Genomic DNA, 12,759 nt, shown 5'->3' on the forward strand with positions numbered 1-12,759 from the left:
TGATTTCTGACAGCTTTGCACAAGGCCACGGCGAGCGAGCAGAAGACAGCAGGTCAACCAACCTTAGGCTCAGAACCTGTCGCGTCTCCATGGTAACCATAGCACATTGCCAAACTTTCACTCAGCCCCTCTCACCCTCAACGAGGAAGCAGACGATTCTCCCCTTGCGCGAGAAACACATGGCAATACCGCACTCCTCGGTCGTCCTCGCGAGCTGAGCTGTCAGAAATCATCGTTCGCCGGCCAGGGTATAACAGGATCAATATTGGACTTAGGAAGAAGTTGGTCAAATGCTATATATGGAGCATTGGATTGTATGTTCAGAGACTTGGACATTACGGAAGTTAGAGATAAATATTTAGAGTTTCGAAATGTGGTGCTGGAGGAAAATGGAGAAACTAAAATGGACAAAGAGAGCAACAAACGATGTTTTAAAACAGATAGGAGAGAAGAGGACACTTCTAGCTGGCATTCTTCGTCGAAAGGCCAATTGAATTGGACACATCTTGCGAAGAAATTGTCTTCTTCATACCGCCATAGATGAAAAGATGGAAGGAAAGGGAGGAATAGTAAGAAGAAGAACACAACTGATCGATGATTTGAAAATAGAAGAAAATATTGGGAGTTAAAAGAGGAAGCTGAAGCTCGAGAAACGTGGAGAAAACATTTCCAGTCCCAAATAAAAAAAAAAAAAAAAAAAAAAAAAAAAATCAGAAATTGGCGAAAGGCAGAATACTTAATATTACAGGCCTTTCAAAATCAGAAAGACACACACATCGGGAAACCTTCCGGTTTTGAAAGACCTGTAATGTATAGACATTATAGACATTAAATGGTATATTAATGAGAATATAGAGTGCACCTTCCAGTTAGGATAGGAAAAAAAAATCGTACTGTAAGTGGATAAGTGACTTTCGCCTTTTAATGGAATAGATGTTTATACAATTGCAAATACGCATTGGTATCTTACACTGTTGGAGATTCAGCATTGAAGCATGTAATCACTTTTTTAAATAAGATGATATAAACCTGTTTCTTATTGCCGAAGAAGGACAAACAAGTTTTTTGTCTGAAATATCTAGACATCGATCGCTATAAGAGTACATCTCAAGTCAGTAATTTCATTATAATATGTACTTCTTAACTCTGGCTGTAATCAAGACAGTATAGTTAGCATTTATGTGATGAAAGGTAAAGGTAATTTGCAGGTTATCGGTACCTGCAAAAATAAATTACAGGTTAATTAATCAGTAATTTGCTTAAATTATTTGCAGGTTAATTTGATTCTGAAATCTTGTTCTTCTTTGAATGAAAATATTCTCATTTAGAATTTAGCTATAATTATATTATTATTATTATATTTTATTTATTTATTTTTTTGCAGTGATGGTCGTTCAGTGTTTGGGAGAGAAGAGTTTGAAAGTGTTGCGGACAATGTTGATGCATTTTCTTTGATGACTTACGATTTTTCTCAAGTTTCGAAACCTGGTAAGTGTCTTTGAATTTTAATAACAAAACACTTACCCATCTACAAATGAAAGGTAACCAAAGTTACAGCTCAGTGTCTCATTGGTAGAGCTTTCACTTTGATGCGTAGTCTGCTTGTTTTGATTCCATCCATTGTGTAAGATTATAATCTTGATACTAAACTTACTACTCATTGGGTCCTAACGTAATTTTTCCAAACGGTTTCAGCCGTCTTCTATTCCTTGCTTTTAAATATTTTTAAAAATCGAAACATAACAGCAATCCGATTTGTTGTTAAAAACGAATTTTCAAAAATAGTTTATGTATTGTATACATTTATAGGCAGCTGCTTATCATTAGTCAGTTTAGTCACTAGTCTCATCGTTTGATTCAAAATTGCGTTTAAGTGAAATTGTAGGCAGCAAGTGTAACATAGTATATTTGGAAGTTTCGTTCCACTTCATAATCTTACAGAAGAGTAGTTGTCTTGTTTTAAAGCTCTTGACAGAAAATAAAATTCCTACTTGAAGAGCTTTTAGGACAAGAAATATGGGTATTTAAGATGTTGAGTCACTTCAACTTTCTTGTGCACATAAAAGTGCAAGATGACATTTTGAGACGTGAAATCAGGATTCTTACTGGCCAGGGAAAACTCAGGGAAAATGGTGCAGGTCAGAGAAAAAGACTGGAAATCAAAGAAAGTCAGGAAAATTTTATAAAATATATTTTTTTCTAACATAATTGTACACTAATTTCAGCTTAGCCAACCATTATAATACTTATTTGGGTTTTATTGCTATTTTGTCTTATTGCTGTACGTATGGGCAATTGATTACTATTTGTCTCTATCGAAAAAATGCTCTACCGTTATTTTTTTCCTTATTTATATGTCAACGCCATCTGACTCCTGTCATGAAAGTCGGGGAATTTTCTGCCAAAGGTCAGGAAAAGTCAGGGAGAAATCAGGGAAATAGATTTCTTCACACCAGTAGGAACCCTGGAAATGGTTTCCCGTGAAAGATTTTGATCTGATGACAAAGGCAGGCAAGGCTGCTGAAACCGTTCAGGAAAGTTACTTTTTGTCTTTGTAGATAAGTTAAAATACATACCATCACTTTCGCTTGTGGGCGTATATACCTATTCAAGTTCCAATTTCATGTCAGTTTAGTGGGTTTCTAAAAGAGGGAACAAAACTAGGCATGCAAAATACGTGGCAAGTAAATCTGTAAACATTCGGCTTTAAGGGTCTTGGGTCTTCACTACAGCGAAATTAAACTACCGCTAATTTTAGAGTTTTTCTGTAATATCTTCAAAACAAATAAAAATATTCGAAAAGCAGAAACGTAGTGAACTAGACAATACAATTTTGCATGTGATACCTTTACCACAATTCACCTATCTGCTTTTGGTATGCCGCTATTTACAAAACCCGCAAAAAAAAAAAAAAAAATCTATTTACAGTTGCAAATGGAAAGTAGATAGTTAAGTTGTGAAAACAGTATCACATGCAAAATCGTATTGTCTAATTCACTACGTTTCTGTTTTTCGAATATTTTTGTTTGTTTTGAGGATATTACAAAAACCTCTAAACTTAGCGGTAGTTTTATTTCGCTGTAGTGGAGACTTTTAAGATTATGGTGGTGGTGGTCTAGCGTAGCGTAGTCGATAATGTTTTCGCTTTTCGTGTGAGGTGTCACGGGTTCGATTCACGGTGGGGACAGTCGGTCGATAAGGCGTAACAGCTTCTTCAGGTCAGCCATCCTGAGTGAGGTGTTTCCTAAGAGCTCTTTAATTTTTAATATTGTTCGTTTGAATATAATGTTCACTTTTGTTAATTTTATAATATCTTCTGTTTTATTTTTATTTTAAAAATAATTGATGTGGTGTGACCAGATTTGAACTAGGTGGAACCCATCTTTGTTTTCGCTAAAATTTGTTTTTAGTCCAAGACATTTTGGAGTGTTACTTCTGTCGCTTATTCAAACACTGCAACTTATAAAAGCGTGACTAATTTTATTGTAAAAAATATACGTAAATACATATATACTCTGCCAGCACAAAATCAGCTTTCAGATTGTAATATAACACATGCCCTTCCTTTAATAATGTAAGCCATGTCATATACTTTTAACCATGTACGATAAATGTGAAATACGACTACTACAAAGATTTCTGTTATTATGGTTTAAAATATTAACTTGAATTCAGTAAATATGGTGTAACTATCATCTGAAAAGAGGGCGGGCAAATTTGACCCCCCTCTGTATTAGATTTAGTAGACATGGGATTGGTATTTCTAGGGTTAATGTTTTAAGTTCTTTTGTCATATAAGACAGTAAAGTTATTTTGTCATAGAGAACAGTTAAATTATTTTGTCATATAGGACAATTAAGTTCTTTCGTCATGGCGCAATTAAGTTTTTCGTCATAATGCAATTAAGTTCTTTTGTCATATAGAACAATTAAGTTCTTGTGTTATATAAGGCATTTAAGTTTTTTGTCATATATGGCAATTAAGTTCTTTTGTTGTATAGGTAAGTTATTTTGTTATATAGGATAATTAAGTTGTCATACAGGACAATTAAATTATTTTGTCATATTGGACAATCAAGTTCATTTGTCATATAGGACGATGAAGTTCTTTTGTTGTATAGGACTAAGTTCTTTTGTCATATAGGACAGTTATTTTGTCATATAGGACAGTTATTTTCTCATATTGGACAATTAAGTTCTTTTGTCATATAGGACAACTAAACTCTTTTGTCATGTACGACAATAAAGTTCTTTCGTCATTGCCCAATTAAGTTTTTCATCATAATGCAATTAAGTTCTTTTGTCATATATGGCAATTAAGTTCTTTTGTTATATAGGGCAATTAAGTTTTTGTCATATATGGCAATTAAGTTCTTTTGTTATATAGGTCAGTTATTTTGTCATATAGTATAATTAAGTTCTTTTGTCATACAGGACAATTAAGTTCTCTTGTCATATAGGACAACTAAATTATTTTGTCATATATGGCAATTAAGTTATTTTGTCATACAGTACAATTATTGTCTTATATTGGACAATCAAGTTCATTTGTCATATAGGAAATTAAGTTCTTTCGTCATAGTGCAATTAAGTTCTTTTGTTGTTTTGAACAGTGTAAAATATAGGACAATGAATTTCTTTTATTATAGGGCAATTAAGTTCTTTTGTTGTGTAGAACAGTTAAGTTCTTTTGTCATATAAGGCAGTTAAGTTCTTTTGTCATATAGGACAATTAAGTTCTTTTGTCATATAGGACAGTTAAGTTCTTTTGTCATATAAGACAATTAAAACAACTTAAAAGTAAGTACACTACTGTTCTCACATAAATTTAATTAGGTTCCTTTCTATTTTTCTTGAAAAAACTTGTGCACTTACAAGAAGTTTCACGTAAAAGCAGTACTTCTGGCAACACTAGCATATGTCTGACGTCACATCTAAACAACAAAGTTAGTTCGTAACTTTGCCGTCTGCATAAATATATCGAACGAGTAGTACATGATATTGAATTTTTAACCAACCTGGAAAAAAATTACCAAATCAACCCGTTTATATGTATGTTTACGCATTATTTTGACAAACAGTATATCCTTCCGATGGTCCTATATAAATTTCTTTAGAATCTAGTAGTAATCTTTGCTGCTAGACTATGAACAATCTCAACGTATACTGGGTTAATTATTGAAAGTAACATGCTTGTATAGGCAACCATATATTCTTTGACATGAACATGGTTGCATAACAAAAAGGATTATGCTGCAAAGTTTCGGAACACTTTCATACTACGTTGTATTGTTTCTGTTGTTTGTAATATTATAAACAGTGGATTACGTGTGTGAAGTCTGCTGAGATTCTTTTTAAAAAATTATAATTCTGTTCTATTCAGCCTTACTTATGCTTTCAGGACCAAATAGCCCATTGCCATGGGTGAGAGCTTGTGTGGAGAAGTTGGTTCCAAATAATGAAAGTAAACTGCGTAAGAAGATATTGCTTGGTTTGAATTTTTATGGGTTCGACTACACTCCTAACGGAGGGAAGCATGTAATTGGCAAAGACTATGTGGAATTACTAAAAGATTTCAAAGGTGCTATGCAATATGATCGAGTATCGGAGGAACATTTCTTTGAAATAAAGTAAGTAAATTGATTTTCTCTCTTCTATTGTTGAAATGAGGTTTATTAGAAGCTAAAGAATTAATGAACATGCCACTAGTGAAAAATGCCCACGCTTGTATTAATTTCTAATTGCGTTTTTTACACTAATTTGGAGATCCTAAATTCAGTGAATCTGATTTTCAGCATATCCATCCATAGGGTGACGAGAAAAATGACTTTCGGGGTGTGATATTTCAAGTACCACTTATACTAAGAGTAAAAGTGCCTACGCGTCGATACATTGCAATTTTTATACTAATTTGAGGATCCTGAATCCAATGGAATTCCATCGATGAGGTCATGAAAAAAATGACCTTTAAGTTGGAATATATAAGGTACTGCTTATGCCATGGTGTATTTGAGCTGTACAGTTCATTCACTGATGTTGAAAAATGAACCTTACAACTTTCCTACGCTTCTTTCCCTTCCCTTCCTATATTCAGAAAATTTTTGTTCCGTACTTGGGTCTACTTCAAACGAAAGTTTATTTTCGGTGACAGATAGTGTCTTTTTAAGAAGTTGATGTTAGTTTGTGTTATTTATATAAGCGAAAAGTATAGGTTATTTTAAATGCTTTTCGTGGTAATACCAGAAGAATTAAATTCTGTTCTTAAGTTTGATTCTATGAGAGTCTTTTCAAAAGTAATTATGGCGAGGGAAGTATTCCCCCACCCTCATACCTATTAAAGATATCGCAATGAATTTTTTAGTGTGGGAGATCTGGGTTCGATTTCCGACGGGAGCTCATGTGGTTCAGATCCAACGTTAAGCTGTAGGTCCACGTATTGTATAGCCTCGCTGCTGAAAGAGATGCTAAACTCAAATCGATCGCAGTGAAAATTAACACACATTACCTATATCCTATATTATTGTTCAGGGTACATTATGTTTGTGTAGTCTTAGCCGGGACCGCTCCGGAGGGCTCAAAGTTTTGCAAAAGGGATTTTTAGGAGGGAAATTTCTCGAACTATCCTCAGTTTTCTTGTGATGTAACATCAAGCACGCAATACCATTTGAAAGTTCTGAAGAAAATGATTCATAATCTGCTCGAGCATTATTTTGGCTTTAAGAGACCATTTCTGATTTTCCGTTCACGAGGGTTAAATCATTAAGTCATTCTAAGTCATGGCAACTAATTTTTTTTTTTTTTTTTTTTTTTTTTTTTTTTTTTTTTTTTTAATTTCGAAAAAGCGTAACACGACGGATCGAAGATACACGTTGGAAAGCTTATGGCATGTAATGTCAAGTAGTCCCACCAAATGGTGGATATGGGTAGAGCTACGTGTCTGAGCACGCCTTGAAGTGCAGTAGGTGAGCGACTGAATGGAGATCACGAAGAGTGAACAACGTGCGTATGTTAAAACAGCATTTCTCCGCGGCAGGAATGCACAGAAATGCCACACAGAATCACGGGAAGCACTAGGTGCGCGTGTCGTACCCTGTCAAACAGTGGCGATATGGACAGTTTCTTTCAAACGAGGCAGAGTGTCTACTGCGGATCTGCCGCGCAGTGAGCGTCCTCTGTCCATGGACAAGGATATACGGGTGATGGTGCTGGAATAAGGTATAATGCTTATGCGATTATGGACACTTTCGGAATTAGAAGCCCAAACAGGGATTCCAGCAAAGACAGTGCACTGCATTTTACGAGATCTGAACATGCGGAAAGTTTGTGCAAAATGGGTGATACATCAATTAAATGAGATACAGAAATGGATTCGCTACGAAACATGCCGCATCAATCTGGAGAGATTTCAGGAAAAAGGGTATGTCGTGTTGAAATACATAATTGCAGTTGATGAAACATGAGCGCGTGCGTATGAATCAACAATAATAATAATTGTAATAATAAAAGAACTATGACTTACGACTTAACTCTCGTATACGGTACAAATTCATCTGATACATGTAGCATGTGAGGACAGCAATGATAATTTGTTAATTTCCTTTTCTCATGGGAACATTTATTTTTGTAATATTTTAATAACAAAAGTATTTGCCTATACTTATGTTTCATATCACATAAGTAACAGAAAAAAATTATTTATAAGAATCCTCGTAAACCTGAACTACAAAACGTTCTTTTGCGTTATTAACATCATTTTGGTCCAGCCCTCTTGTGAGATAAGATTTTACGTTTTGTCTGTACGTATATTCTGTGGGTACTGTAGGTAAAATCAAGTAATCCAAAAAATATCTTGTGGCATTACAGCCACGAATATGCAACTGGCTCATATTCAAATGAATAGGCGTTGTCAGTAACTGCATCGGCTCCCAAGCTCCATTATTTCTAACTTTCTTGACCGGAGTCATACTGTTACTCCAGGTAGCTTTCCGGTTCTTACATGATAAATGAAATTAAATCCTTAAGTTTTACGTCCCACAGTTATGCCGGTTAGGCTAAAGAAGACGGTAATGATGAGAGATGAAATGAAAATGAAATGAAATCTTTGAGTTTTACGTCCCACGGTTATGCCGGTTAGGCTAAAGGAGACGGTGATGATGAGTAATGAATGAAATGGTGGAATGAAGAAAGTGGGAGGAAACGGGAGAACCCCGAGAAAACCCACGCACACGGTGTTTGTCCACCACAAAGTTCACTTGGCGGGGGCTGGGATCGAACCCGGGACCCCAAGCACCAGAGGTGAACGCTCTACCACTGAGCCACCGCGGCCCCGTGAAGAGAGATGAGTAAAATGGTGGAATGAAGGAAGTGGGAGGAAACGGGAGAACCCCGGGAAAAAACGCACGAGCACGGTGTTTGTCCACCACAAAGTGCACACGCTGAGATCGAACCAGGGATCCCAAGCACCGGAGGTGAACGCTCTACCACTAAGCCCCCCCTCCCCCTTCTTACATGATGCGATCGATACGAAAATTGTATCCTATCACGGAAGCAAGGTATAAGGACAGGGTTCCTACTGATCTAGAGAAATCTATTTCCCTGGCTTCTCCCTGACCTTTGGCAGGAAATTCCTTGACTTTCATGACAGGTGTCGGATGACGTTGATATACGAGAATAAATAAAGGTGAATATTTATATATGAGAACATTTATTCTACAGAGACAAATAATAATCAATTGCTCATACGTACATTCCACTTACCACACACAAAAATCTGAACAACGTCCCATACTGTGATCATTAAACTGAAATTAGTGTACAATTAATGTTAGAAAAAATATATTTTATAAAATTTCCTTGATTTCCAGTCTTTTCTCTGAGCATCTCTGACCTGCATCATTTTCCCTGAGTTTTCTGATTTCCCTGACCACTAGGAGCCCTGAAGGAAAGCTCTTAAATTCTTGGAAGTCTGATAACGGTCCAACAAATATCGCATCAGAATTGAAGATAGTTGAAGAAGGTGCCCAGATAAAAATAGTTACATTTCGCTTCCATGTCGCCATGCCCTCCGGAAGACGCATGGAACCCCTGTCATATCTCGACGTATTACTGTCTACGCTGGGCCTGTATTTGATAACAATATCAATTGAGCACCATCCGTGGAACGATGAAGGTAAAAGTGACAACTTTCTGGGGGGTTCATTTATGGACCTCCCGCCGCTCATTATAGCCACTCAGCAATAGTAAAACGGTAAAAAGAAGAGTTTAATTGACAGAAAAGCTGGTGGGTCTCATCATCCAAAGATGTGTTCAACAGGTCCGTGCGGTACATAATCGACCGAAAATTGCGAGAACACGGCCTCCAGCCCTACGTATCCCCAATATAGTGCACGCTATTAGGAGAGCAGTGACACAGGAAAACCTCAACGCAAAGATGTTTGACCATACGATACGGTATCTGAAAGGATTTAGCCTCTAACATCATTCGGAAAAAAATCGAATTGGAAGTGCGCGGACACCGCCATACAGAGCGTCACATTCAGGAGAGCTTCATGAACGTCAGAAAATTCTCGTAGGGGGCAAGTGGAAACGAGTGTATAAATGACGGATGACTCTACGTAAATGAGACCAACGTAGTTCGATCTATTTTCTACCGTCAGACAGACTACAAGAGTTCTTTTCACTTCGTGCTGCAGTGCAAAGGAGAAGTTTTGCAATGGATTTCGGGCGGTGGGGGGATATTGCAGTCAGGTAACGCTGCCAATTGTTCAAGTGCCTTTTAACACCAGAGTCAACGCAGCTTACTTTCAGGAGCATGTCGTGGAATCGTGTATAACACGCTATGCCCCACCTATACAGTAACGAGACCTCATGTGTATGGATCTACATGAAGGCCTTCAGCCATACCGCTCGATCATTCCAGATGTTCGAGAAGGACAGTAATAGCAAGGATCTTATAAATAGAGGATCTGCCCTTACAACAAAATCTTGAAGCCATACGTCACAGTTTCGCCACCCCTACTCTGCCCACTCTGCCCAATAGGTTCGCAATGTTTTGAGCCAACAATCATGGCGGAAACGAAAGTAGCCAATCAGACAATGGCAGAAACGAGAGTATCCAATGAGACGTGCCGATGCTCAGTTTTTTTTTTTTTTTTTTTTTGGCTTCATCGATTTAATAGGAGGCAGATCCTCTATTTATAACATCCTTGAGTAATAGAGACGGAAGTTCGAGTGAAACTATTTTATGTCCATTCCTGGAAATGCCCGGACGCCTCACCAATGGACCACTGTGGATTTGGATTCTTCAAACCGGTACTTGCTTCGTACCTTGAAGTCTTCGGAAAAGTTGGCAAAGCAGTATGGCAAGACATTCCCCTTACCATTCTACCCAATTAGCTGCAATAGAAACTACGTTGTCGGGTGATAGTTCGGGTCCGTGACCGTCATATGAAACACAATCGGAGATGCAAAAGGGGATGTACTAGCCAAGTAAATGATCCAAAGTGCACTATTTTTTATCGTGGGCAATCTTCTGTAAATTGTTTCGAGACTGTAGATTAACAAGTTTATGTATTTTTATTTATTTTTTTTTTAATTATTTTGTTTGTAATTCTGTTTCTTCTTCTTTCGCAGGACTAAAACAGGAAAGCACTTAGTGTTTTATCCAACGTTATACTCTATAAAGAAAAGACTAGAATTGGCGCAGGAGCTTGGTACTGGTGTTTCAATATGGGAATTGGGACAAGGCTTGGATTTCTTCTATGATTTGCTCTAAGAGAAGCATAAGTTTTTCAAACTGTAAAAGAAATGGCGACTGTTAAACTTACAGGACGTCCGAAAAAGAACTTACAGGATGGAGGAAATAAAAGTATATCTGTGACACATATTACTTAAACGCAATGTTACAAATTTGATTATATTTTAGTGTAACTGCTAGCACCATTGCAGCTATGCAGAGATTAAAAGGGAATTAAAGCTCAATTGCACTCAGGTGAATACTATACTCATGGCAGTTCGGTTTATGGTGCTGTTATTCTAAGGGGCGCAGGTGAGCAAGGACTATACAGGGTGGCCCAAAAGTAGGTATACAGTACAGTATTGTATTTTACATCATTTCTTATTGTTGCCCATCAAGTAGACTTGGTTTCTTTATTATTTGTTCTTAATGTGTTTTTACTTACATCTTAAGTTTCTTACAAATAAACCCATAAACTAGAATGTTATACTTGATCAATGCAGGGAGCAATACCTACTTTTGGGCCAAGCTGTATATAGAGGCACGAGTTTTTCGCAATGCGCGATAAAACGAAATGCGTCAGAATTAAGTACTTTTTAGTTTCTTGACGTTTTATGATATTCTGAGTATGTTTTCATTGGTTTCCGTTGCGCGATAAAACGCAATATTGACAGTTTTGCGCGAAATTTGTAACAATACGCGAAATAACGCAAAATTTTAAAAATACGTTTCCATTAATTTAAAAACGCGTTCTGCGCTGACGGAACGGTAGAATGTGGCATGAACGGTGTATTTTGGATGATTCGGACATGGCTATTGAACAAATGTTGCGTGTTACCTATCGACTATCGCAACTGGATGGGGAGAAGCCGTTTTAATTAGCTAGCCAGTGGCATAGACTGGTGATAAGTGACAAACGTACAACAATGAAGAAAGAAAATGCGGAAACATGTAACATGCTTATGTTTAATGCTTAAATGTAACTTGTGTGTATGTTTTCAGAAGACACCAAAATTTTCCTACTCATAGGAAGTTTGGTTACGGATTTTCCTTTAGTTTGATTTATATATATCAAACTCGTGCCCCTAACTATATATCCTTCAAACAGAGAGTATTCTTACATTGATTATAAAGTAGCCGATTGGGATCAAAATACTACTGCATCACCTTTCTTTATTCCTTTTCGTGTGAATCGTTTGTTGAGCGTAGTCTGTATACATTTGCAGCATTCTACTAGAAACCAAAACCACTTCACGTGTATTGTCTGAAAAGGTATTGGTCCGTAAGTATATCCAGGAGTGACAAGTCTCATTAAAGATTTTTTTTCTTACAACTATCTGGTAAACAAAGTGTCCGATGCAACTAGAATAGTGCCACTTTTGTATCGTGATCCATGCAGAAAGTACGTAGACTAAAAGTCTTAAATAAGAGTTCTTTTTCGGACAACCTTTGTGTGATTTCATTCCGAATTTTGTGATATTGTTCCTACTTCTTTTAATGACGTATATGTACAGCCTGAATTTTGTTCAGTATTACATGTGATTGTACATATTATATTTGGAATATAGTTTTCCACTCGTTTGCTAAATGTCACTTAATTTATTTTATATTGAACGTTTTTATCCAATTTGGCATCTCTTTTTTGTAAAATATAAGAATGCGTGACCTGATCCAGAAACGAAAGCGTAAGAACAAGGAAAGTGTCATTCCCTATCAGTCAATACTTTCCTGTAATAATAATATTGTGTAGGCATGGCGTCGTTAGCTCTGTAGCTGAGTTAAAACAACACAAATGGGAATTGAGCTAACAATTAGATCCCAGGATTTTATTTCACAAACTGGGACCGTAACCTAGGTGCATTGAAATTAAAAACAAAAATACAAAATGAAGTACACCATGATGTAGAGGTGAAAGAGAGTGTAAGAAGGGATTTCCGAAAGGAAAGGTTTATTCTAGCACAGCAGCTCCGTTACTAAATGTTGTTAGTTCTCCGAAGTTGGCCTCTCCATCAGCTAGATGATCGT

The 12,759-nt window shown here is 36.7% G+C and overlaps 1 protein-coding gene across 1 annotated transcript in view; it reads left to right on the top strand.

Annotated features, from left to right (window-relative positions):
- Positions 1–12,322, top strand: part of LOC145684253 (chitinase domain-containing protein 1) — a 42,007-nt gene extending 29,685 nt beyond the window's left edge. The window contains exons 7-9 of the mRNA XM_081756376.1: positions 1,385–1,488; positions 5,401–5,629; positions 10,632–12,322. Of these exons, the coding sequence (XP_081612502.1) occupies positions 1,385–1,488; positions 5,401–5,629; positions 10,632–10,773 (475 nt within the window). The 3' untranslated portion in view covers positions 10,774–12,322. The remainder of the gene's footprint in view (positions 1–1,384; positions 1,489–5,400; positions 5,630–10,631) is intronic.
- The last annotated feature ends 437 nt before the right edge of the window (positions 12,323–12,759 follow it).

Source organism: Thermobia domestica, chromosome 4 (assembly GCF_964235325.1).
Source record: "Thermobia domestica chromosome 4, izTheDome1.hap1.1, whole genome shotgun sequence".
Taxonomy (NCBI): Eukaryota; Metazoa; Arthropoda; class Insecta; order Zygentoma; family Lepismatidae; genus Thermobia; species Thermobia domestica.